The sequence below is a fragment of the Pimephales promelas genome, chromosome 24 (genome assembly GCF_988280905.1).
Source record: "Pimephales promelas chromosome 24, fPimPro1.hap1.1, whole genome shotgun sequence".
Classification (NCBI taxonomy): Eukaryota; Metazoa; Chordata; class Actinopteri; order Cypriniformes; family Leuciscidae; genus Pimephales; species Pimephales promelas.
The window spans coordinates 22507516-22535262 of NC_142792.1; the positions used below are offsets into that span (position 1 = coordinate 22507516).

The following is a 27747-nucleotide window of genomic DNA, read 5'->3' on the forward strand; positions in this document are numbered from 1 at the left end:
AAAGAACAATTCAAAACGAAAGAAAACAGACCGCTCTCTGCTTATGTAATCCGCATGAAAAGTGCATTTGTCTTTGGCGCATTCACTTCTGCGAAGGCTGTCGCGGTTATGGAATTTCCCTTGCGGTAATGTTGAGTGGCTCAATAGCCGTACGCGATATGCCCTATTACCGCCATTTATTTATTTAATTTATTTGTATCTGTTTCTATATAAATATGTTTACGATGTGGACAAAAACGAGGACATTTTCAGTAACCACTGTAACCGAAACTTGTCTATATGCGCATTGAAAGGCTTTCACTCACCGCGCACATTGTTATGACAACGGAGTTTGAGTCATTAAACCGTTCATTCAGCGAACACGTTCAAAAAAGCTGATTCATTAAAAGAGATGTAATGAAGGTGCTAATTATTTTTAACTTTGAGTTCGACTTTTTAAGGCTCAGCTCATAGACATACACTAGACCTCACCTTGGGATTCTAAGCGTGTCAAAACTGCCGCCATCTTGGAACAGGGGTCTTGTCATAGGAAGTAGCTGTCGCTGCTATCTCTGCCTTTACTTCAAATTCATTGATGGTGGCGGACTTTTGTGCAGCGTATGATGTTCACGGATGAAATCTGAACTAAGAAGAATGTTTTAAAAAAAAAATTTTCCTTTCTGGAATCAATGATAAATACATGTCTGACCGTTGGAACAAACCAAAAAAACAAGAAAAATGGCATTCATGATGATTTATGGTGATTTTATTTCCGTTAGACCTGTGTCTACTACATTGACGCTGAAGCATTAAAGTGGAGGGACTCCCCTGTTTCAAGATGGCGGCTCTATTGACGCATTCGTTCCAATGAACTGCCGTAGCCAAGGTGAGGTCTAGTGTATATGTCTATGGGCTCAGCTGAGCAGCAATGCGTCGCATGGGTAACGCTGAAGCTGCTTCACTTAGAGACCAATATGGCATTGATGTGATTTTATTTCCCCGCGGCTTCCACGCGCTGTGGGATGCTGACCAGCGCTGCTGCTGACGCGCATTTATGGGAAATAGTACCTGTGACGTGAACGTTAAAATGATGATACACGGCAACCTTTTCACGACTTCAAAGACAGACGCAGGTAATCGCACGCGCTCTGCTGATCTCTCTCATTCATGTCTGTTTAAAGCCTCTGTAGGCTACACATCATCACCAAGATAAAACAGTCTTGTTATCATTACATTATGTACTTGTTTAACATGCAATACACATGCATGAAGTTCAAAACAAGAAGGGTATAGCCTTGTAAAAAATATATATAGTTGGAGCACAGAAAACAACCCAAAAGCAGCAGCCTACACTGCCTAGTTTAGTTTAATAATTTGCATAGTTATTATTGTTTTTTGGTGTTCAGATTCTATACGTTTTTCCAAATGTTATTTAATAAAAATACTTGTATATTAATTCCTCTCAAAATCTATTTTTCACCCCAAGCCCCGCCCCCGTGATAGAATCGCGATACGAATCGAATCGTGGGTCAAAAATCGTGATACTAACCAAATCGTGGGTTTGGTGTATCGTTACAGCCCTAATAAATCCAGTTAATAATGATTAAAGAGCTACATTAATTTCTCCCCACCGCAATCAACACACTAGTAAAGGTTAACATCAGCCAATTAACTACAGTAAAATTGCACAAGAGTCAGTAATATTGCACGTTGCCCTAGTTCAAAATGGTACAAATGAAAATAAATAAATAAAAGAAAATAAACAGACTAATTAGGCCCAAAACCTTACAGGGTGAACGAAAAACAGTGACAGGCAATCACACTGACAGTCTCCTATAAGGAAACACAATTATAAGACATTCTTACATTTAAAATACATTTTTATATACATACATACATATACAACTACCCAATGTTATAAAAATCATTGTACCTCTTATCACGTTGGTTGCACCAAGCCTATAATGTGTGCACGGCGTACGGGCAACACTAAAAACCAGAGAATAATTGTCACTTTTTATATTATGGTCATTCTAATAAAAGTATATTTAATTTATATGTACACTTACAAGTAAATCCATCTGTTTTCTCAATAACCGGCGGTGTAAACCACCTACTGCTGCAATCGTCCGTCTGAGCTCGTGCTCAATGTTTGGCGTCTCACTTCTCTATAACGCACATGCTGATGCTCCTGTCGTGTGATACACTTACAGTGTGAGCCGGCAAAGAGCGAGTGGAAGTTACCTGTGCCCCTAAATAGCCTTCTCCGCTAGGGAATTAAGAGCAACCGGAAGTTACCTGTGCCCCCTAAATATCCTTCCCCGATACACTTTTATATTCTGTAAATTCACATGACCCCATTACACGTGTATCTTTGTTTAGTGATTCCATGATTGTTTTGTGCTTGAGTACAAGGCTTTGGCTGCATTACACTTGGCATTAAAATGCGACCTGTATCTGGATGTTGTCTGCACATTGAAAAGACAAGTGTAAACGCACTTCTGATCGGAATGATGTCCGATCAGCGAGTCCAGGTTATTCAGATATTCGAGGGCGTGTTGTGATCGGATCTCAGTGTAATGTAAACACAATCCAGCCAACGTGTGTGCATTCACTGGTGGACGTCATATAAATCCCCGCCCAGTATCCCCACGTGGCCGTCAGAAAATAATGGCCAGACGCAGTTTAGACAAGAAATTAAATTTATTTGAACCTTACAAGAAATGTCAGTCTTTAAAACAGTTTATTTAGACTTACATGATATTATGTGTGTCATTTTTCATTTTAATTGTGCAACATTATCTGAACAAGGCAATTACCTGTACAATCACCAGTCAGTCATGAGATCTTATTGAAGAGCTGGACGCTGCTTTGCCAGAGGAATAATCGGAATCTGAATTTTGTAATGTTTTAAATGTTAAATATTTTAATTGTTTCATCATGTTTATCAATCTCCCATTTCTGTCAATATAGTCATTGTATGCTCCCAGATAGCAAACTGACATTGAATCAACGTGGAAACGACGTCTCTCATGACATTGAAACAACGTTGATTTGCTCATCGAATTAACGTTGAACCAACGTCAGACGCGGCATTCTTCAAAGCTAAATGAAATCGAAAATTGGTTTGCTTTCATAACGTTGAAACAACGCGTTGATTTCAAGTTGATTTTCCGTTAGTTTTGAAAGAATGACGCATCTGACGTTGGTTCAACGTTAATTCGATGAGCAAAACAATGTCAGATCAACGTTGTTTCGATGTCATATTTCCACGTTGATTCAATGTCAGTCTGCTGTCTGGGCTATTACCTTAAACTCAGATGATTAATTATGTGACATGTTTAACATCATCAACCCAGTTATTTATTTTATTAAGTCAGACAGTTTAACTTTGCCTTTGGTATGGCAGCAAGGATGTCATATGTTTGGGCGTTCTATAAATTGTCTGGAGGATCCTCGCTATACTGTATGCAATAATTGTGAAGGATGGGTGATGTGAGGGGGAGTTTGTGTCAAATCGTTTAATACAACAAATTTGATCATCCACTTAAAAACAAGCATCCCGAAGCCTACAAAGAATATGAGAAACTAGCTAATGCTAACAAGCAGCGGAAGAACGCTACAGCAGCTGCACCAGTCGGTAGCCCCATAGAACAAGCAATGGAAAAGACCAAGAAATTCCACAAGGACCACCCGAAGCAAAAGGCATTGCCCGTGGCAATAACAAAGATGATTGCTGTTGATGACCAACCGTTTTCAATAGTGGAAGACAAAGGCTTTAGCGAGGGGCTAGAGGTCGCTGAGCCACGCTATGACAAGCCAAGTCATCGTTACTTTGTGGATGTCGCCCTGCCTGCCTTACATGATATCGTAGCCACCCACAAGTTACTCGACAGCAATGTCAGTGACATCAGTTTTACAATGGATATCTGGAGTTCCGAACCTTATAAGTATGTTGAGCCTCACGCCTCAGTGGATTGGTGACAACTTTGAGATGAAGAGAGCCGTGTTACAGTAGGTGGACAACCAGAATGACACTTACCGCCGCGGCAAATCCACCACGACACTGCCAGTCGTATTTCAAAGTCGTTCACGAAATAACCACCAGGTGGCGCAAAGGGACATTTAGCGCAAGCAAAACGTAATTATTCATTATTATGCGTATTATTATGCGTCATTATTATGCGTATCTTTGTCTCTCTCAGGTGAAAATCACCTAATTATACATGATGAGGGCAGGCCTGTTCACGCCCATTCGCATATTGTCTTGGCAAACAATTTTTTTTTTTCACAATATAACCAAATTCACAGTTTTATGTGAAAGATTAGGCAGGATGATTTTCAGATCATTGTGAAGAAAAAACTCTAGGCAACAACATCCATTAGTCAAAAGTCTTGTGGACGCATATTTCCTATGTGTTTTGTGGCCTTATTTTAGAAACTTTCATTTTAAGTTTTTTTCAATAACCATGCATAAACAATATTCTCTCAAAAATACAAACATGTACATACATGTTGCTCACGTATTATGGTAGCCCTGTTTGTACTAAATAGAGTGTAATTTCACCTGTGCCATTAATATGTTTATAAGCAACTGAAAAAAGCACAAATGTCAGGAAATGTCAAAACATTAGGGCTGCCCCCGACTAAAGATATTCCTAGTCGACTAACACTCCTGCATTTTAGCGATTAGTCGAATAATCGTTCATTTATGATATTAATATAAAAGCTTGCATATATACAAGGAAAGGAATAGTCCAAAGTTGAAGTTTAACACTTCCATATGACAGAAAATGCTAAAGCATGATATTAGCACGTTCAAAGTGAAAATTAAGCGCTTAAAACAGAATAGTAAAGCGTATAAAGTATACAGCTTACGACAAGTTATAGGCTAATTGTAGAATAAAAAAACAGCAATCAGACTGCCTGTGCAAGTGTGCATTTTAATAATTTATTATCAAAAATACAAACTGTAACAGTTAAATGAAAAAAAACAGTTTTGAATAAAAAAAAATAAATTACGCTCTTTAAAATAAATTAAATAAACTTATTAGTAACTTAGGCCTAGTACAAAACGAGGCAAAAAATAAATAATACTGTAAAACAAAAACACTGTTTGGTATAAAATACAGTGGAAAATTAAATTAATATATTTTTTATATTGTTCAAAAGGAAAATTAACAAACGAACAATTTAATAAATGCACATGGCATATCGCACAACGCCAAAACTTATATTGCGAATAAAAAAGAAGGCGGCAAACAAATCAACAGCCTAAGTATTTGATTAAATTGTTTAGAACAACTAGGCTATATTTAAGAAAAAATGTGGAACAAATATGCTAATTTAAAGGACAAAAATATCAGAGCAAAGCCGCAAACTGCCATTTGAGACGATGGATGAGTCTTAACCTGAAACAACGAATTGCAAACATCAGACTAATTTTTCTTAAAATAAAAAACGACTTCTGCATTATATAAAAACGAATAAATAAAAATAATATTTATTTATTTGTATGGCCTAACCGTTATAAAAATATCCGGGTTTTTTTTTTGTTTTGTTTTTTATATAGCCTAACGGATCGCAAACAGAAACGCTTAAAAAATGAAATTAATTATTCTTACCTAAGCTTTCAATTCGATTTAATTTTTTAAATTTTTTTAATTAAACCTCTCCCACAAGTGCGTTTTGGTATACCGCGAGGGCGAGGCACGAGATCTCGTTGATCTCTCGTTGCTTTGATGTCATGTCATACACTGACTGCGCAGCCCCTGATTGCGTAATTTTTTCACGTAGGCTAATATTTTTTTTTTTTTTTTTTTGCGACTAACCGACTAATGAAAATGTATTCGACCAAGCCCTCCTCATGTCGACTAACATTTAGTCGACTATTTGGGGGCAGCCCTACAAACATCTTAAGGACCTCAAAAACACCTTAGACCCCAGAGGGTTAAATACTGCTCACGATCCTCGGCCGGCAAAGAGAATGAGTAAATTTGTGCCATTTTTTCTTATCAAGAAAATTTGCAGATTAAAGGGTTAGTTCACCCAAAAATGAAAATTAAGTAATTAATTACTCACCCCCATGCTGTACCAACCCCGTAAGACCTTCGTTCGTCTTCGGAACACAAATGAAGATATTTGTGATTAAATTTGAGAGCTGTATAACTACCACATTGGCTGCCTAAGGGACTGCCTCTTGACGGCCCAGAAAGTCAATGAAGAAAATGTTTAAATATCCCAAGTGACTACCGTGGCTCAACTATGTTTATCAAGCGACGAGAATACTTTTTGTGCGAAAAAACAAACAAAAATAACGACTTTATTCGACTATTCCTTTTCTTCCTCGTTGGCCTGAAATGAGACTTCCTTAGATTTGCACGACGCATGCGCGAGAATTGCGATCTCCTTCAACTACCTCAGTTCAGTTCTCGCGCATGCGGCGTATAATTAAGCGACCATAATTAAGGTAATTAAGAAACAATAAGACGTAATATGAAAAATTGTTGTTTATTATCACATCTGCAGATAGAGACAAGACTGATCATTCACTGTTGCAGCTACAGCATTTGCGGCAGATCAGAAAACGACCACAGCGGCGTATTTGTAATGATTTAGACACAGCTTCCACCGTTGAATGAATATATCACTGTCCTTCGTGTCAAATATACATTTCGAATTAATAATTGTTCCTAGATTAACAAAACCTGCAGCTCTCGTTGACTGAAATCCTATTGTAAACATAATCCTCTGATCATTCGGACTTGTTGTTTCCAGCCATTTCGGCGCGTGACATACGTCACTCACGACCACACGTTAGCGATTGGCTATGGCAGATCGTGAGTGACTTTGGGCAGATCCAATAGATTTGAACTTTAATAGTGAACCCGCCTACAAGGAAGGAAACGTTTCTCAATGGTGCAGTTCCAGACTCTATGTGGAAATGAAATGTACTAGAGTCTGGTTGAACCAGGCTAAGATTTTACAGAGGCTGACCCAAATTTTGGTCTCACAAAGGAGCAACATTCAGATGAGGATTCAGAGGAGGAGGAAGGCCCTGAAGGAGATCCAACTTTCCTCTCCAAAAATAATACTTTGGAGTTCGTCTCCACCACAAACACCAGGAAGAGCACGAGGAGAGGAGATCATCAGAAAGACACCTGGTCCCACAAGGTATGCCTATTCAAGACCTGAAGTCAACATTTGAGTGATATTTTTCTAGGTTAATTCAGAACATGAATTGAATAGAATTGTTAGAATAACAATTTTAGAGGGGCAACGAATGTTTGGTGATCAGTGGACTAACGTTGTCTGGACTGAAATGGAAGCTTTTATTACTCTTCTCATTCTTGCCATCTCTTGCCATTCAGCTTCCCATGATGTATAATCCTGGCTTGAATGTTACGAATGCCTGCTTGGGTTCAGGGGCTGGTGCCAGTTCTAGCAATATATGCCAAGCTAACCAGCTTCATGAAAAGGAGACAGAGCATTCCTTGCACATCAGCCTCTGTGAGCTTCCTGAGAAAAGTGCAGGATTCCAGGGGATGAGGAAGCTGGTTCCTCCACGGCTTGTCCCTCAGTGGCTGGTGCCTCCAGAGCTGGTTCCTCCACAACTCATCCCTCTATGACCAGTCACTAGAGAAAAGAAAAAGGTGCCAAATGTGCTGGCCAAAGGTTGCAAATAGCGTAAACTTCCAGTGTGCAAGAGACGCTGTATTACTATCTGTTGCATGTGCAGGAATGCGATCTTAATTGCTGTACCCTTTTGAAGTACTTTACCATTTATTGAATTAAACTGAATAAAATACAAATTAATTGCAAAATGTTTTTATAAGCCGTTTTGAATTATCGCTATCAATCCCTTATTTTATTCGATTATATATATACAGTGTATATATATATATACTTAATAAAATTAAGAAATTATATTTACAATTTATATATATATATATATATATATATATATATATAGGGAACTATACAGTTTTTTTTTATAATGCCTTCAGATGGCACTCTGAATGCTGAATGGTCTAGGGCATTGTTCCTCCAACTCACAAGAACTGGAACATGACACCGCTCTAGCAGAGCTGCAATTGCAAAGAGGTGATACATACATCCCACCAAACATTACAGTTAAAGTTCAAGCAACACTTGTATGGGACAACAACGACTTTGGTGAAGAAACACTATCTGGAAAGGGAGCAATACATAACACAAATGGTATTGTAATTCAAAGGCCAATTACCTGTGGTGTGCCTACTTCTGAGGCAGTATCTCAGCAGAGAACGAGGAAAAGGTCTCTTCAACCACCTCACGTCCATATTGACACCTACATTAGAAGAAAGAGGACCGGTCCAAAACCTTTTGGATCAGAAGCTGAACTGGGACACGAGAAATACATGTATACAGAGGACTCCGCACGAAGACTGGATGGTGCCTACTTTTTCATGAAGACTCAAGAAGTCCATGGCAGTGTTTTACCTGGATGGACTGGTCACAATACACTGCTACAGAGAGGTACGATTCCACAGCAGTCTAACATTGGTTACCTGCCCGTCATTGACGCCAGTCCAACAGACCTAGACACAGTAGACACCATCCTCACTCATTCAATAGTAATAGCAGACAAACTGGAGCTGAATGAAATTGTGTTGGTAATGGATCAGGCCATATATGCAAAAGCACAAGAAATTCGTTGGATGAACACCACATTTATGGAACGACTAGTCCTGAGAATGGGGGAATTTCATACAGCCATGGCATACCTGTCCTGTATTGGGAAGCGCTTTGGGGATGCAGGATTTCAAGATGACATCATTGAAGCTGAAGTTGTTGCTGCAGGATCTATAGAAGGAGTAATAACTGGACATCAGTACAACAGAAGCATACGTTCCCACAAATTAATGTGTGAGGCACTTCAAAGACTCCGCTGGCAGGCATACCTTGACATTCTTTCAGAAGACGACCGTGACGCTGCTATGAAGATAGACTTTGAAGTTTTGGTAATGTCTGAGAACTTCTTAACAGTTATGAGAGGGTATGAAAATTTTATCAAAGACAACACCACCAACAAGACATTTCACTTTTGGAGCACATACATCACATCGATGGTTGAGGACCTTCTCCTCTTCATAAGAGGAACGCGAGAGGCAAATTGGAGTCTCCATCTGTCAAGTGTCCATTCCATTTTGCCATGGTTCTTCTCTTATGACAGGATCAACTTTGCCGGATACCTATCAACGTACTGGATGGAGACGATCAGTTTAGAGGACACTCATCCAAGCATAAACCACCAGCTCCAATCAGGAGATTTTGTTGCCCAGAGACAGCAGACCTATGGCTTTGCTTATACTGCATGTGACCAAGTGATTGAGCCGTGACTCCAAAACAAAAGGTGGACTAACTGGGTTTTCACTCAACAAAAGCGCAGTTCATAGATGGACACTCACACAACATGAGCGCGCTGCCATCAATATGGGGTGCAGAGAAATGGCTGGGCACAAGTAAAGAATATCATGTCCACCATTCAGAACATAATTAATCCATTTGATCCTTCTATAGATAGAGGTCCTTTACCACATCACATCAGGTCATGTAGTATCAGAGACCATTTTCACAGATCTGCATGAAGAAAAAGAGAGAGATGAGAAGGCCTTCTTAGATTTTTGTGAAAAGAGGCTACAAACTGATGAGGCAGGAATCTATGAGCCAATAAAAAATGAAGCTCAAGACCTTCAAAGACACTGCAACTACAACTAAGCAAAAGCAAGAGGCAGAGAGATAGCCCTAAAAGCAGACTGTGATCAGTTCGGCAGACTAATTGTAATTGGAACCTCTAGAACGATTAACACGAGTGAGTTGCTTGTATGTAGTTTAGGGCCCTTACCCGCATCACTGGCTCATTATGACGGTTCCCTCATGAAAATTGACAAAGCAAAGCTGATGCACTTTCTGGAAGCAGAGGTCAAATCACCAGCAACAGTGGACAACATTCCAGGAGGTTGCTGCTTGGTCAAGAGTCCAACTAAAGCAAACACTTACCACAATAATTGACAAAGCAAAGCTGATGCACTTTCTGGAAGCAGAGGTCAACTCACCAGGAACAGTGGACAACATTCCAGGAGGTTGCTGCTTGGTCAAGAGTCCAACTAAAGCAAACACTTACCACAATAATGGTGACTTCAAACTTTATTATTTTCAATAAAACATCAGCATCTAAACCTTTGTTAAAACTCAATAAGAACTTTTGTGCGAAAGAGTCAAACTAGATTGTAAAAAGGGAAGACTTAGATTTTGAGAGATATCTTGTTTAATCTTCTGCTGTGATTTAAAGGGTTTCTGTTGTCTGAGTTTTGTTGGTAACCATTGTGCATGTTAAAAAATGATGATATGATCAATAAGTTATGACAACACATGCTTTTACATTGCTTTAACTCATCAAAATAAGTTAAGTTAATACTCAATTTTCAACTTTTTTATAAGTGATACAAGATTCAATTGTTTTTAAGTCAGTTAAAAAAATGTAAGTTGAAATTACTCAAACATTCAAGTTGATAGTACTTAAAAATTTAAGGCAGCAACTTTTTTTATAGTATTGAAGAGAGTCTGTGCTTCAGCGGACAGAAAACATTGACAATATGCTGTATGTTGCTTTATTTAAATGCAGTAACCGTGTAGACACTAACACAGTGATGTCTATATACATTTGCATGCATGTGTGCTACTGCTAGCTAGAAGTTTACTAAGATATCGCCGCCATTTACAGTGAAAGTGTTTGCTCATAATAATTCAGGAAATACTTGTAAAATAGTTTTTCTTTAAACAGTTTAATGAAAATTTATTTTGGATATTTTACTTTAAGTTTACAGTTGTTGTTCAGCAGTTCGACCATTCTTTTATGATTTTACAGTGTAGTTTATCAACAGTGGCCATTTTACATTACTTTTTTTTTTGATGGAACAACAACAACAGACTCCTAGAGATGCAATAGATGCCTACGTTGATGAGCACTAGTTTAAGCAATTACAAACACATTTGATCACTTTTAAGTTCAAACAAGAAACAGTGCAGACAGTGGAAAAGGATAACATTTTTAGTGTGCATGTGTGCTGCAGTCAGCCTGGGTTTGTGCATGCTATCAAATGGAGTAGACTTTAAAAAGCTATGAGTTTGGCTGTACAGATAGCCTACGCTAAGCACTTGCATATAATATGATGCATACTTTGTGTATTATGTAAATGAAATAAACTTTGACTAATTAGTAAGCTAATGCTGGGTACACACCAAAGGATTTTTTACATCTTATAAGATTTTTCAAAATGTGATAAACCACACACATGAGGAGAAATAATTCTAGATTTAACTAGAGTTGTTCCAATTCTAGTATCAGAAATGCCGCCGATACCAATAAAAATTATGGAATCATAATCGGCGAGTACTTCTATCCGCGTATCGATCCGATACCATTTTATTAAACAATGTCTAGTTATACACGCTAGCTTTGCTTACCGCTGCAAAACGGAGATCAACTCTTCTTCGCTGCTATAAACAGTGGTTGCTAGTGGAAACACAGGAAGTCGTGCTGTTGCCACAAGCAACCACTGTTTAGAGCAGCGAAGAAGAAAACGCGTGTGTCTGCAGTTTGGCTGTATTTCAGACTGGACCAACCAGCCAGTAAAATTTTATTTTATGATAAAATTTTAGTAATATTTATTACTAATATTTATTTAGTAATATTTTAGTAATATTTATGTTATGCGCCGACACGGCCGCATCGAGACATTATGCATCGAACTCAAATCTATGATCGAACTTCCACCGTAAACAGGGAGCGGCGCTTTTGTAAGGGCTGCAAAATGTGTGCCAACCGGGAATGAACAATTCACAAACTAGGTTATTTATATGAATTACTGAGTTGCGGCCGCCCCGCAACTTCGGCGTGCCCTGCTCTCACAAGTCATGACTGATTTAGCTTCCGCCGCCCCGCAGCGTCGTGAGGACGAGTCCCTGCTCTAACGAGTCACGAATGATTTAGCTTCCGCCGCCCCGCGAGGACGAGACCGAGCCGCTGCTCTCGCAAGTCATAAATAGGAAGAGCATTTTACTGATTTTCCGAGTCATTTCATTTATTTAAGTGGCTTAATTTTATAATTTTAACAGTCAAATTCCCCAATCACATCCACCTACGCAATGTTGTTCATATTCTGAATTAAGAAATCATGATGCAGTAAAAAATGATTTACAGGGAACATAAATAATCACTTTACCTTCCGAGTCTTACGTTCATTTGTCACGTGACATACACAATGAACAGATCGTTCATGAATCACATATCTGGGATTAATGCAGCAGGATGTCGAAACGAAATATGGTGGATTGTTGTTATTATTATGATAATAATAATATGATGATGATAAGAGCGCACCAGGAGCGTTCACAGCCGAGGAGACCGACTTTCTTGTCATGGCCGTAAAAGACAGAAAACTGACGTTGAATGGGGGTAAGTTATGTCCTTATAGTTATGCATATAGTTATGGCCAAACAGGTCTGATCCGTCATTACTACAATTAGCCTGAAAAAATTGGGTAGCCTAAATGCCTAAGCTTGAAGTGTTAATATTTTTCCTTGTTATAATGATTTGCAAAAATAAAAACGGCTGCATCTGTGTTGATGAGAGAATCAAAAGTGTATGCGCGTTGTGCAAGCTACATAATGGCCAAGCATGCTGGTTTTTGCTGGTATACGTTGCAAATAAATGGGCAGCAAAATTGGTTTTTGCCTAGAGCGGCAGAAGTGCACGTGCCGTTCCTAGCTGTAAACACTGATGATGCGAGCGAAATACCGGAGTGAACATGGCTGTAAACGACTTTTGCTTCAGTATGAAAAACCCTGGAATGTTCTCCATAACAGAGCGAATTGCATCCCGTGTCTGCGGTTGTTTCGGTTTTCGATTTCTCTAACCTAAAATGTAAATCTCGACGCTTAGCGTCTACGTCACGGCTCTCAGCCCGCCCTCAGCCCGGACACTCTTAACACACCTCACACCAAGGGTGAATCTGATAAGATAATCTGTTGAACCATCAAGATAATTGGGACATAGCTAGTATTGTCAGAAGGGGAGAAATCGCCCCAAAATCAGCCCGATTATCTTTTGGTGTGTACCCGGCATAAGGAAAACCTAGGATCAGCAGTGAGAGAATGTTTACCCACAGCTGGAATCAGCAGTGTCACCAAATGAGACCCAACAATATCCATGTTAAATTCCAGGATGATTACACGTCTACCTGTGCATTCTCTCACTAAACATAAATCAAATAATGCAGTTCAATGTTCATTATTTTCATTCAGTTTATGTTCTGTCGTTTACAGTCTTTCTTTTATATTGTGGCAATTCACAGCTAGAAAGAAGTTTAATATTTTGATTCTGAGATATCAATATATGGAATGGAGCGACGTCTCAATTAGAGGGTGTCTAACGGAACCACTCAATATTTTAAACTATAGCAAAAGAGATGGTGAGGTGTGGCTGCAAAATATGTACATGGCAAAAGAAAAGAAAAAGCCTCAAGAGGTGAAGGATGCAGATGAACATGAAAATGGTTTTGCCCCAGAGATTTCCACATTCTGCTGCAGGGTGAACATTGACTTGATTTCACAGACACGTATTCTCTGGTGCCATTTTAAATTGCTGAGCCATTTAAAACTCTTTCCACACAAGGAACACAAATAGGGTCTCACATCCGCATGACTTTTCAGGTGTATCTGTAAGTGTGATGGCAAAAGAAACCTTTTATAACACTGTTCACAATGAAATCGCCTTCCACCAGAGTGAATGAGCAGGTGATTTTTGAAATTGCTACTTTTTCCAAATGTCTTACCACACTCAGAACACTGCAATTTCTTTCCGGAATGAGTTTGCAAATGACGTTTCAGGTCTTTTTGATATGTGAAACTCTTTTCACACTCAAGACACGTGAAAGGCTTCTCTCCAGTGTGAACTCTTATGTGAGTCTTAAGGTTTCCTTTAAGTGTGAAACTCTTCCCGCACTGAGGGCAGGTGAAAGGCTTCTCTCCAGTGTGGACTCTTACATGAACCTCAAGATTTGCTTTGTTTGTGCAATTCTTTCCACAGTGATGGCACATAAAAGGCTTTTCCCCGGTGTGAATTATTACATGACTCTTAAGGTGATTTCTATCTGTAAAATTCATTCCACACTGCTGACATATTAAACAGTTTTCTCTTGAGTGAATCCTCACATGGTAATTAAGGTTTCCTTTACGTGTGAAACTCTTTCCACACTGACCACATGTGAACGGCCTCTCTCCAGTGTGAATTCTCACATGGGCATTAAGTGTTGCTGTATATGTGAAACTCTTTCCACACTGAGGGCATGTGTAAGGCTTCTCTCCAGTGTGAACTCTCATGTGAGTCTTAAGGCTTACTTTATGACTGAAACTCTTTTCACAGGAAGGGCATTTGAAAGGCTTCTCTCTGCTGTGAATTCTCATATGAGCCTTAAGATTTTTATTGAACTTGAAAGCCCTTCCACACTCTTGGCATTTGAAAGGCTTCTCTCCAGAGTGAATTACCACATGCCTGTTAAGACATTTCATGTCTGGGAAACTCTTTCCACACTGATGACATATATAACAGTCTTCTCTTGAGTGAATCTTCATGTGGCAAATAAGGTTTCCTTTGCGTGTGAAAGATTTTCCACACTGAACACATATGAACGGCTTCTCTCCAGTGTGAGTCCTCGTGTGAGTCTTAAGATTTCCTTTTAGTGAGAAGCTCTTCCCACACACTTTGCAGGGAAAAGCGCTCTGTCCAGTGTGACTTCCCATGTGGGAATCAAGTGACGCTTTATATGTAAAACTCATTCCACACTGTTGGCATGTGTAAGGCTTCTCTCCAGTGTGAAGTCTCATGTGAGTCTTAAGGCTTACTTTATGACTGAAAGTCTTTCCACAATGATGACATATTAATATGTTCTCTCTTGAGTGAATCCTCATGTGGTAATTAAGGGTTACTTTACGTGTAAAACTCTTTCCACACTGATCACATGTGAACGGCTTCACACCATTGTGAATGTTCATGTGATATTTAAGGTTTGGTTCTGCCGTGAAACTCTTTCCACACTGTTGGCAGGTGTAAGGCTTCTCTCCAGTGTGAATTCTTAAGTGGCTTTTAAGGTTTCCTTTTTGAGTGAAGCGTTTTCCACACTGTTGGCAGCTGAAAGGTTTCTCTCCTGTGTGAACTCTTAAGTGGACTTCAAGGTTTTGTTTTTGATTGAAAGTCTTTCCACACTGACGGCAGGTAAAACAACTGTTAGTGTCTGTCTTTTGAGCTCTTTTTCGTGAGGAAGTCTTTTCAGTCTGTGTGGATTTTTCTCCAGTCATGAAATCGTAATGTTTCTCATACTGATCTTTTTCTTCTATCAGTTCTTGACTTTCTTCTTTCAGTACCACCAGGGCTAAAGCAAAAAGACAAATACAAGTTAACACTAGTTCTTGGCACAAAGCAGACATCAAAACCAGCACAAACGGCATTAAAACATCAAAACAAACATCCAAACCTATAGAAAAAGCTACTGAAAGATGTGTTTCTTTTAATCTCAGAACCTCATCAACGATCACAACAAATTGCCATGTCTTCCATGTCAGGGACTGGCCCTCTGATTGAGAGAGAAGATTCTCCAATGCAGTAAATCAAGATATGTGTTGACTTCGGCCTTTCGTTCATCATCATCATCATCATGAGAGCTGGATCACTCTTCCATAAGCTTCTAATGGATTGAAACTTTCCGGCCCTGACAAGTTAAAGACATCATTAAATAGTCCAGGTGACGACAGTGGCTCAATCTTAAGTTTATCAAGTGACGAGAATACTTTTTGTGCTCAAAAAACAAACAAAAATAACGACTTTATTCAACTATTCATTTACTTCTCTGTGGGCCTCGAGATGGTTCACGTTGTGTAACTGCGCAGCGATTTTAGGTTGTACGTCACACGCATCACACACATGACCAGCGCTGGCCAATAGTGAGCCTATGTGTGATGTACAACACAGAAGTGCTGCGCTATCTCGATGATAGTTCACATAAGATTTGTCTCCTTCCTAAACTCTTTTCCAGGTGTCAGAGAAGGAAGAGGCTGAAAAAATTCTTAAACCAAGGTAATCTTCATCATAATGCACAAGCTGTACCAAGAGGTTCTGAGCAACTTGCCGTCTGTCAAAAATGCTGTTGCCATTCTCCTAGGCCTTTGCCTTTAATCTGGAATATCCCAAGACATTGAAAATGACATTTAAACATATTCAGAAAGTCATAATGGAGCTGGACCCAAAAGGTTTGACCAACTAAGTCAAGAGGCTCTATGGCCAGCTTTAACATAGAGCTTAATTCAGGGTTCCCACACGTCCCAGTTTACCCCCGTAAATGATGGCTTTGGCTCGGCGTTCTACACAATGCTACGCTCTGTGGCATTCTGAAAGCTGCCAGTTTACACCAATGAGACGAAATGTGACGGTGTATAGCAACAATTACTTCCATTCCAATTTCTGACTTTTCAACAATGTTTTTTTTTACAGTTGGATATCATTTGTAGCATCATAAAATATGATGAGGATAGAGATAGTGATATACTTATACAGCTGCATTTCTGGTAGTGATGGAACTGAGAAATTGTCGCATTTCATTAATTCACTGCATTGTTCTCGGTTAAGGCTGTTGTTTTCTAAGGTCAATGTTTGCCAGCTCTTAAAATTTGAAAATCTGACACTTGAGTACTGAAATTGTGGATGTATGGAAATAATGTATAATAAGTTAATAAATATTGATGTAATGAAAATTATGTCACATGTGATCAAGATTAAATATTAAGATATGTTCCGTAATGTGAAACATGTTTTATTGAATCCATATCTTTTTGTTTAACATAAATAATTTCTATTAACTTGTATTTTTAAAAATGAGAAATAATTTTATAATTAAATCTATATCTATTTGATTGGAGAAATTTGGTTTTCTTATCTTAAATTTTTGTTTTGATTAAATCTTTATATTTTTGTTCAGATTTATTTATACTAAAATGTATTATTTAATTTGTTTAACTTTTTATCAATTAAAAATGCACTGAAAATACAACAACACAGCGTGTTTTTCCACGATGAGTCTGGACTGCAGCTGCGAGCTGTTTTTTCTTTAAATATAGGCCCTCGTTTGTTTCTAAATGATAATAAAAAAGAATCATGATCCACTTTTGCATAAGGATATGGATGGTTTCGGAGACCAGAGACCATGAGAATTAGCCGTGTAAATTGAATGCGGCTTTTCGCCCCCAAGACCAAACAATCCCAATCTTATCTGTTTTCGGCCGCCCTCAACCAGCACTGGCCTTGGCCAAGGCCACTGTTGGAACAACAACTACAGCAGGTAATATATTGTCAATATAATATAATATAATATAGGTAATATAATAAATGCAGGGAATGCTATGGAACATGTGGGATATTTCTGCGATGAAATTGCTGGTATTGTGAAATCAAAGGTATGCTATTTCACATCGTATTGACACCTATGTCTTCCTACAGATGGCGTTTGGGGAACTCGCCCTGAGGCAGCTGCCAGGATTACTCCCCCCTACAACATACAAAGTTGGCCGTAGCCGCGGTGCGAAAGTGGTACACCACACATATTGTGAATGCAGCTTGGCCTTCATCGATCATAAGGCTGCGAGTCCTCGAAGCACAAATTTCTGAAGAGGAAACTTTATTCATTTTATCAACATATTTCAGCTATAGACTACACGCACGCACGCATGCATATTCAGGTTTTATTATACTTTTGGGGACAGGCATCAAATAGCCAGACAGTATTCGGAAAATAGCAGTTCTACAAGCTTAGAACTTTCTGAACTAAAGCCCAGAACACACCAAGCCGACGTCGACGAACTAGCACTGATGAAAGCCGACTGTGTTGTCGCCTCTTGTCGGGGTAAAAAGCTGCACTTGAACACACAGAGAGAACTACAGGCGACTGTCAGCTAGAATGTGCATTCTGCACCTGCGTGTAATGAGCCAACTGTCTATTTCTGCAGTTATATTAGTCTATATTCATCATTCAAAAAGGAAAACCGACGCTGCCGGCTGCAGATACAAATACCGTAAACGATTTCTTTATTCCACTCCGCTCATGTTAATATTGAAATATTCGCCAAGAAACACTCAGGTGAGAAGACGTAACATAAGAACAGCCTTCTATCTTTACCGTTTAGACTTCTTTGCTTGCTGTTTTACTTTTATTCTCGTGCACTGACTCTTTCACTAAGCTGAACAGCCAATCAGAGTTCTCTTTTTCCCCGACGGCCCGACGCTGAATCAACATGTTGAATCGGGCGAAACAAAGCCGACGAGGACTATTTTCAGCCGACGGCACGGAACCATGCGGAACACACCGAGGAAACTTAATCGGCCGACGCACAAAAACTGCCCGACGACCGACCGTCGGCTTGGTGTGTTCCAGGCTTAAGTTGGTCAGTATGAAAGTATCCTGGGCTGCTAGAACACCTCAGCAGTGCCACTGATTACCTCTCTACCGCACCGCACGGATGTTCTAAAACAGGCACAGGCTAAGTATTGATTTCAGAAATTTACATATTTATCAGAAAGTTGACACAAAAGTTGAGCCGCACACATTTTCTGAGAATGTGAATGTTTATTTTAATGATAGATAATCAATTTATGGCTTTTTAAGTAATTTGAGGTCTGAATCCTTTATTTATTTTCTGTAATGTGAGCTATATGCTCTAACACTTGATCAATAAAGGTTTGGAATATTTTGTGATGCAATGAAATGTAGACCATTACAGTTATATTTTTTTACTATAGTAGTCGGTAGACATTTGGTCCTTACTCGCACACTTGTATATCTCACTCTCTTGTATTTTCTTTTTTAGCCTGGAATAAACATGGCCGAGTACCTCCATGAGGCCAAGGTGTCCAAGACATACCCCCACGTCCTGACGCTGGTTAATGACCGGAGTGCATCTCAGGCATTCGTAATAATATCTGGACAGGCCCTGAAGCAAGAAACACTGCTTCAGGCCATTGATGTCTGTTTTAGGGCATTTTTTGTCTTTGATGTCGAATACCCAAAACAGTAGCCACGTTTCCACTGCCGGGCCAGTGCCGAGCCGTGCTACTGCGTGCCATGGCTAGTCGCGTTTCCACTGTCACTTCCGGGGCTTGATCGGGGCTTACTCGGGGCCAACGGCCAGGATTTCTAGGCCTTCGAATACCTTGGGCCAGAGCGGGCCACCTCGGACTAGAGGCGTGCTCAAGGTAAAAGGTGGAGTTTATCTGTGTTATGGAACGTTATGATCTGAAGCAATATCCCGCAAAAAAATCGCTGCTTGAAATGGAGAATCGCCTGTACTGGTCTGTCGAGGATACCACAGCTCTTCTGAGCATTTGGGCAGAAGAAAGTGTACGACGTCAATTTGTACGACGTCGCGGCATGTGAAGAAACGAGGATGTTACAAAATACATCGATGCTGAACTTTCTAAGCTAAACATTCAGCGAGTAACGCTTCAAGTTCAGGAAAAAATAAAAAAGTTGCGGGCGCAGTATTGTACAAGGCGATTAAAATGCACAATGGACAAAGCGGAGTTCAGAGAAGGATTTTTCCATGGCTCGACTAGATGGACGGTGTGCTGGGTCACCGTCCCTCTGTTAGTGGCGACTCGCGAGACAATCGGGACACTATAGCAGCCACGGCCGGTGAGTTAATATACATGGTATCTTCCTAACTTAAAAAATATATTAATTCATTATACCCACTGAAATGGGCTTGGATGTATGACGTTTGATCTAGAAAGGCGTGTTAGGGGCGGGGTTTAGGGCAGCGTTGTGGGGCTACTGGCCAGCAGTGGAAACGCAAGCCCGGTGCTTGAGGTCCGAGGCCACTGGCTCGACTCGGCTCGCTGTTAGCTCTGGCCCAGCCCTAGCCCGGCAGTGGAAATGCGGCTAATGTGAGCATGTGTGGAAATCCATGCAAAATGTCATCAATGGAATTCAAGGAGGGGAGTCAAAATTAGTTACGTTTTTTTTAAACAAGAATATTTGCTTGCAAGTAGCTTAATAGCAGCTTTTAGTAATTTTAATTTGTTCGATATAGAGCTGCTGAGTGTTAGCCTGTCGAGTGTTCATCCAGTTTAATCAAAATTGTTGTTTTGCTCTGGATGTGTTCCAACCTGAGTGAACTGCACCAGTTCCAGTATATTATTCAAAGTCAACAGTAGGGCAAAGGAGCGCTTCCTGGACTTCAAGGTTTGGTTAAAATAGAGGTGCTCTTGGATGGGAAACTGTATATAACGAAAAGGCAAAGGAACTCCAAGGCACACTCAAATAGAAAAGTTAAAAAGCCTTTAATATCATGGCTTGGTCAAATTAGATGGTCAATTTGACCAAGCCATGATATTAAAGGCTTTTTAACTTTTCTATTTGAGTGTGCCTTGGAGTTCCTTTGCCTTTTCGTTAGTTCCAGTATATTGTCGATAAAATGAAATACATTTTCAAAGATTCCATTGTTGTTTTTGTTTTGTTTAAGTGTTTATTGCATAACATATGCCTAAATATCGCTTGTATTCTGTTCTAGGTTTGTAATAAAAGAGTTTTAAATGGGTAGTCAATTACAATTTATTTTCTAAATTGTACTGTAATGTGTTAGACTTCATCTGGCATATGGGTTAAATTTAGACAGCATAATATGTAGTTGAATCAACCTAGAATTGTAATTACAGAATGTACCATATCAGCAAACGTGCGTCACAGTTTAAAGTATGGTTGAGAAACAATCCTCAGCCCCCCAGACAGAAAACAAGGCAGTCTACATGGCAAAGTGGATTAGAGACAACAGTTGGACTATTGATCAAATCTTTGAAAAGTTCCCTCGCCTAATGACCAAAGGCATGGTAGGAATAGGGGGGGAAAATTATCTTGCATATGATGATACATTGTTTATAACATTTTATAAGTGTGCCACATTGAACTGAAATTAAAAAATGTGTTTTTCATTTTATAGATAGCACAGGTATTTCATTTTCTAAATTGTACTGTAATGTGTTAGACTTCATCTGGCATATGGGTTAATTTTACACAGCATAATATGTAGTTGAACCAACCTAGAATTGAAATTAATTTGACCCAGCATTTGGGTAAACTATATAACTAATATGTAGTTAAATCAACCCATAATTGTAATTAATTTGACCCAGCATTTGGGTACACTATAACTAATATGTAGTTAAATCAACCCAAAATTATAATTCGTTTGACCCAGTATTTGGGTAGAATATTTAACTCATCTTGCTGGGTCAATATTGATCCAGCGGTCGGGTTAAAAAACAACCCAAGTTGGGTTATTTTTAACCCATCACTTTTAAGACTGTGGCCAAATCCAACCTTGGAAAAGCAGTGTGTCGGTGTGTGTGCTAGTCTTCTTGGTTGCAGGTTAAGGAACAACTGGCATTATTGGAGACTGACTGAGTTGTTGTTCTGGACATGCTGGTGCCCAGCAACCCAAATCTGTGACCTGGAAGGTCATGACGTGCCTCCGAGTCTCAGCTGCATAATCGATGGAGATATGCTTCCATCTATCTGTATATGTGGTGGGAGAGACAACCCTCAGATGTTAATGTTAGTTTGATAATATTTTGTTTTTAAACTAAGTGTTTTTGACCCTCTTTATGTTTTATGAGGTTATAAATATTGTTATGGTAGCCTCAATGCCCATTGCACAAATGGTGAATACAGCATTCATTACATTTCTTTCCGAAAAGTTTGTCTGGTCATGTGATCTCAACATGTCCACATGAGGCGACCCACTCCTTGACAAATAAAACCACTTTGATTAGGCCACTCATTTGACATTGTTCAGGTAAAAAAATAACCCTGCTTTCTGGATTCCTCCCAGGAAATAATGTTTACATGGCACTGATTTGATGGAGCAAGCGCTTTTGAGGTCAACATTTTAATATGGTTTAAATGACAGAGTTCAGGTTTGAGAATAAAACCAACCTGTTTGTTCCTCAGTATCTTCCTCTTTCACTCTGAGTGTTTCTTCAATCTTCATGTCTTCACTTTCCTCTTTAATAAACGCCATCTTTATAATAAGTGTCACATGGATCTCAGTTGCTTCACCAGGAGTTTTTCTATGTGTGGACACTGTCATGTTTAAAATGAGAATAATTAACAAAAAGAAAATAAATCCAAACTAATTATATTGGTGCATCTCAATCAGCTCCCTAGTTCAGTAGTCAGGGCACTGGCAAGAGAGAGAGTCTGAGAGTCTTAAATGGTCTGATTATCCAAGCCCTCTCAAAAAAAACCCTCTGAAAACTAGCACTTCAAATTAATAAAAGACGACAAATTATACACACAATTCATTTTTATTTAAATTGGTATTTAATGATTTGTAGACACATTTATAAGATTACACTTTCATGCAAACAATTGCAATTTCATTGTAATCACACATTGTAAAAGTAAAAAGGAGCAAATGTCATCCAGTGTGTTACGTTTCGCAAAACACTTTGAAACATTCATTTTGATTTATTTAGCAAAGTTATTCATTCAATTGAAAAAAACTCTGGCATGATGGCTGGTGTTCATGTGAAGTTGTAACTTTGACTTCGGCAGATGAAAATGGTCACAATACGAAAATGAATGTATATTCAATATGCAGATGAAAATTGCAGGCTGATCTCATGAAAAGCCGTATGTAGGACACGTCATTTCGTATTTCCATTTTTGGCATGCCATCAACACGCATAATCGCTTTTCAGCATGTTTATGAACGCCGTTGACTTGACGTTACATTACTGTATATGACCTACCCCAACCCCGTCCCTAAACCTACCCGTCACTTGGGTTAATACAGTCCCGGGTCCACATGCAAAATAAAATGGCAAAATTCATTACTTTACAATTACTGTCTCAGAATTGTAATGTGTTACATTACTCCTATGCGATATAAACAAAATCGCGATTGGTGACACTCAGCTGAACCTGCAGAATCGCGAGACACCCCTTCCAACTCCCAGCGTTATCCTCCTTACCGTCCAGATCCAACGCAACCACATCTTTAAAGGGATACTCCACTTTTTTGGAAATAGGCTCATTTTACCACTCCCTCAGAGTTAAACAGTTTTACCGTTTTCGAATGTACTCAGCCGATTTTTTTTATATTTAGAAGAATATCAGTAACCACACAGTTTCTGGTCTCATTGACTTCCATTCCATAGTATATTTTTTTCCTACTATGGAAGTCAATGAGACCAGAAACTCTCTGGTTACTGATATTTTTCTAAATATCAGAAAATCGGCTGAAAGGATTCGAAAACGGTAAAACTCAACTGTTCAACTCTGGGGGAGTGGTAAAATGAGCCTTTTTTTTTTTAAAGTGGAGTATCTCTTTAAATTACTATTAGAATTATTTGAGGTTAACATTATAAAATACGTAGACACATCACAAAATTAGTTGAGGATAAATTTGTTAAAATTGGGGAATTCCAGCGTTATGGACGTGACATTTGCAGTCAAAACTTGAAATATAAATTCTCAGAAAAAGCATTAATACCAATATATTGAAACATCTGTTTATCCATACTACTCCCTTAAAGGAGTCCAGACATTAGAAAAATATCAATCTACACATGCATTTTTATATTTAATATTAAGGAAATAGACATGCAGTCATGCGTGACAAAAAATCTTTTAGGCAGCAAAATATATTTTTGTAATTCTGTGAATTACACTGCGCAAATCGAATGAGGACGGGTTCTCTCCACAGAACATAAAATATTCATGTTATTTTATTTTTCGTGTACGCATTTATGAGGAAAAACAATGTTACAGACTTTGAATTTTATCTTGATTTTAATCAATGTTTCATCAACCAATTGCCTTGATTTAATGCATAAGAAGTAAAAGCAAACAATTATAGATAATCATGACACACAGGCGCCGGCGCGTGAACTGGAGCGCGTCTCATAAATATAAACTCAGCGTATAGTAAGTATAGCCTACTCCACAGACCTGAAACGCATATCTATATTGAAATGTCAACTTGTAAACAGAACAATTCAAAACAAAACTAAACCAAACAGATTGCTCTCTTCTTATGAAATGAAATGGGCATTTCTCTCTGGCGCATGACACCACTTTATTTTTGAATGATGCCTCTCAAATCCCTTTAGCTTTGAGATTGATTGATTCCTTTTCCGAAGCTTCGGGTCTGTAAATATTAACAAATGTGAGTTAATGTCAATAAAAAGCTGTAATGTTCCCGCAATATCCCTGTGAAAGATCAAGTTACATATTTAGGAATTGTAATTAATAAAGACCAAAAAACAAGGTGTAAACTAAATTTCGATCATTTAATAATGAAAATCCAAAGAAAACTCAATTAATTGGTTAAAAAATTTCCTTAATCCCTCTTCACTTTGGAATATTATACCCAATTATATTTTTTTAAAAGTTGGTGGCCTGAATTTTCTCTTACTTTGCAACTATAATGCTACAAAGATCCCCGTCAAACTCTTTAAGTTTCATAAGCAGATGCTCTTGGCATGGTCCCTAATATACAATCATAACTTTTCCCCACACAGATATTACTTATGGAACAATAAGGATATTCTCTACAAGAATAAATCACTTTTTTTGTTTGAAAAAAACGACCTTTTGCTAGTTGGACAGCTTTTTAATTAACAGGGCAGACTTTACAACTATTTCGATTTTTTTCAGAAATATAAAATCCCTATAACTACTAATGAATAGGGCTGGGTAATAAATATCGATTTCTCGATATTAATCGATTCTCATTTTTATGAACCGACATCGATTCTTAAATCTCAAGAAACGATTAGTCATCCTGTTTCTTTTGAATTAATGGGACATTGTATCGCGGCTGCGCGCATCCCAAAAAAAATCGCAATAATCTTTGTCCTTTGTTACTATTGATATGAAACAAAGTCTCAATTTTCAAATTACGTCCATTTTCTTTAGAAATTCGGAAATATTAATAGCGTTTTGGCGCTGTGGCGTGAGATTGCTCTGGCGCAGCTCAAGAGAAGCAGCAGCGCTGATCTCTCTTCCGGGTTAATAATACCATTTACAGCGCGAAATAAAGATGAATGAGCATCTGAAAGTGTGTTAAAAGATAGAGTACAACTTATCGAAATCCGTATCATGTCACATTGATTTGCTCAACCGTGGAAAGACGTCAGTTAAACAGCTTGTAATCAATGTATCGTCATATTTACCTCAGAAACCCCATATAAACTCGTTAGTCAGCTAGAAAAAAATAACTTCAGAGAGGAGCATTTTGCTAAATATATACACCATATTACATATGCATTATAATCTTAATGTTCTTCAATATCTAATGCATATTTGAATAAATCTGGCAAGTTTTTATGACAGAACAACCATTTAAATGTTTATATTTCATATAATCTTTTTATTATAAAAATAAAAGTGTAATTTAAGTGTTTGAATGGCTACAAAACAGTTCATTATTAACTTCATATTAGGCTAATGAAGCCTATTGGCTACAACTAGACTCCCATAGTTTACAGCATTTAAGAGATTTGATTCCCTTGAGAAAAATGGCCATTTATTGTAACTGATATCCAAAATAATCGATATCGAATCGAATCGAAATCGAATTGCAAGTTTGTGAATCGAAATCGAATCGAATTGTGAAATTTGTCTCAATACCCAGCCCTACTAATGAATATACTACTGTTTTCAATGCAATTCCCTCTGGAGTGTCTTTTCTGTTGCAAGGTTCTTCATTTCCATGGCCATTTACTTACTCTTTGAGCCCAACTGACACAATGATCAGAAATGTGTGCTTTTCTGTAGAGCAACAAAAAAAATAAAATAATAATAATTATAAACTTAGAGCTCTCTTCCAGAAGGAGATAATAATTCCTTATGTAATACCATACTGGAATAATATTGATGGGAATTTACTGTGGAAAAAATATGGTCTTTGTCTCATAAATATCTGCTTACCAATAAAGTTAAAGAAATAACATTTAAATTATTTCACAAATGTTACCCAACCAAAACCTTTCTTAAGAGATATTAGTCTGACATTGAAGTGAACTGCTGTTTCTGTCTCTCTCCCGAGGAAGACGGCATTCATTAGTTTTGGCAATGTACACAAAGAAATTTTGGTCAGATTTGTTCATTTTATCCAATCCTATTTTGTAAGTGACTTCTCTTTCTGTTTTAAAGATGTTTTCTTTGGCTTGTTTGACTACTCAAAAGAGAAAACAGTACAATATTACATAAATAATTTGTGTTTCATTCTAGCTAAATAAATTTCATATACATAAGCAAAAAATGACTGGCTCTAAACCTCTCTTTTCTATATTCAAAGATGATCTAGACATGCATGGAAACTATCCAAAGCTCTGTTAATCCCAAAGCAATTAAAACGGTATCTCTATATTCATCCTTTTTGTCCTGAATGCACTGCATTCTTGTTTATATGGCAACTTATTTGTGTATGTGCATGTTATCATTTAATTTCTTTCTATGTTTGTACATATTGATTTAATGCTATGTAATTTAAAAAAAAAAAAAAAAAAAAAAGCATTTCAGAACGAGAATCGATTCCTGCGCTGGAGTCAACACCTTACAATAGCATAAAAAAAGACTATTATGAGTCGAGGAACCGGCTCTTTTGAACCGACTCAAAATGTTCTGCAGCTGCTGGATGAGACTACTGCCGTTGCACTTAATGAAATCACAATTAAACTTTCTCGCAATACTATGTTTGGTTTACAGTGCAGATCAGAAACCTCTAAGATAATACCAACATCATATAGCCTAGTGAGAAAGTCTAATTATAATGGACATGTTGCACAAATATGTCATGAATGAATGCGGCCGATCGCACATCTGCAATAAAAGTTACAACTGAACAAGGACACCAGTTAAACCCTAACGACGTTAAACGTCTCTCTCATCTCTAATTGCCAGTGCCCGAATTCATGTTTAAGGTAAAGCGATTACTGATACAGGGAGCGAACTGAGACGCACCCTTTTCTATGTGCAGCAGATGCGCTTTAAAAATAAAAACACTGTTCACAAATGTTATATAAAGCATTACAGTCTTAAGTTCCATAATACATATTTTTTTATTAGTTGCTTGAACGGTTTGTATTGATTTAAACACCGTAAATGCTTTAAAACCACAAACCTTTCTTCAGCCGAATCACAACAGACGCAGGACCGCGGCGCAGCCTTATGACGTCACAACGGCTGGAAACAAATCTTTTACATGCTGCTGTCAATAAAAAAAAATATATATAGAAATATACTTACAAAATACTAAAATAGATGTTAAATGAATTCAGAGGTTATTTCTGGGCGACATATTTGAAAAATGATGCCCAATTAATGTGCTGAACACTAGTGGAATAGTGTGAGAGTCTGTCCATTAAAGGCAAAAACCTTTAATGGGTGCAGAAATAATTTATACAAGGGTTCAGTCAGGAACCATTCCTCAAAACAAGCCTTTTTTCCATTTTAGTTTGATGCATATGATACTGATATATACAAAAACCAAGGTTTGTAAAAAAAAAAAAAAAAACTATTTAATTTAATGGGGCCCTGACTACTTCAAACTGACAGGCCCTATTTACACTTAGTTTTAGAGCTTGGTTTTGTTTTTTGTCTTCAAACTTCCGCCGAC

General features: G+C 38.2%; 1 protein-coding gene and 2 long non-coding RNA genes across 3 annotated transcripts in view; all 3 read right to left on the minus strand.

Moving 5' to 3' along the window:
- Window positions 1-7969: 7969 nt before the first annotated feature.
- On the minus strand, window positions 7970-10023 carry LOC148966929 (uncharacterized). Its single transcript, XR_016150078.1, has 3 exons — window positions 8922-10023; window positions 8745-8823; window positions 7970-8558 (listed from the first exon to the last, which is right to left on the minus strand). It is a non-coding gene; the product is annotated as an uncharacterized LOC148966929 (long non-coding RNA).
- A 766-nt stretch (window positions 10024-10789) lies between these two features.
- Window positions 10790-27747, minus strand: part of LOC148966930 (uncharacterized) — a 461761-nt gene continuing 444803 nt past the window's right edge. Inside the window, exon 2 of the long non-coding RNA XR_016150076.1 lies at window positions 10790-12550. This is a non-coding gene — a long non-coding RNA (uncharacterized LOC148966930). The remainder of the gene's footprint in view (window positions 12551-27747) is intronic.
- Window positions 13589-27301, minus strand: LOC120467235 (uncharacterized). Its single transcript, XM_039656048.2, is given in 4 exon segments — window positions 13589-13754; window positions 13756-15452; window positions 22056-22202; window positions 27253-27301. Coding segments are annotated over 3 exon segments (1806 nt in total). The 5' UTR covers window positions 22141-22202; window positions 27253-27301; the 3' UTR covers window positions 13589-13730.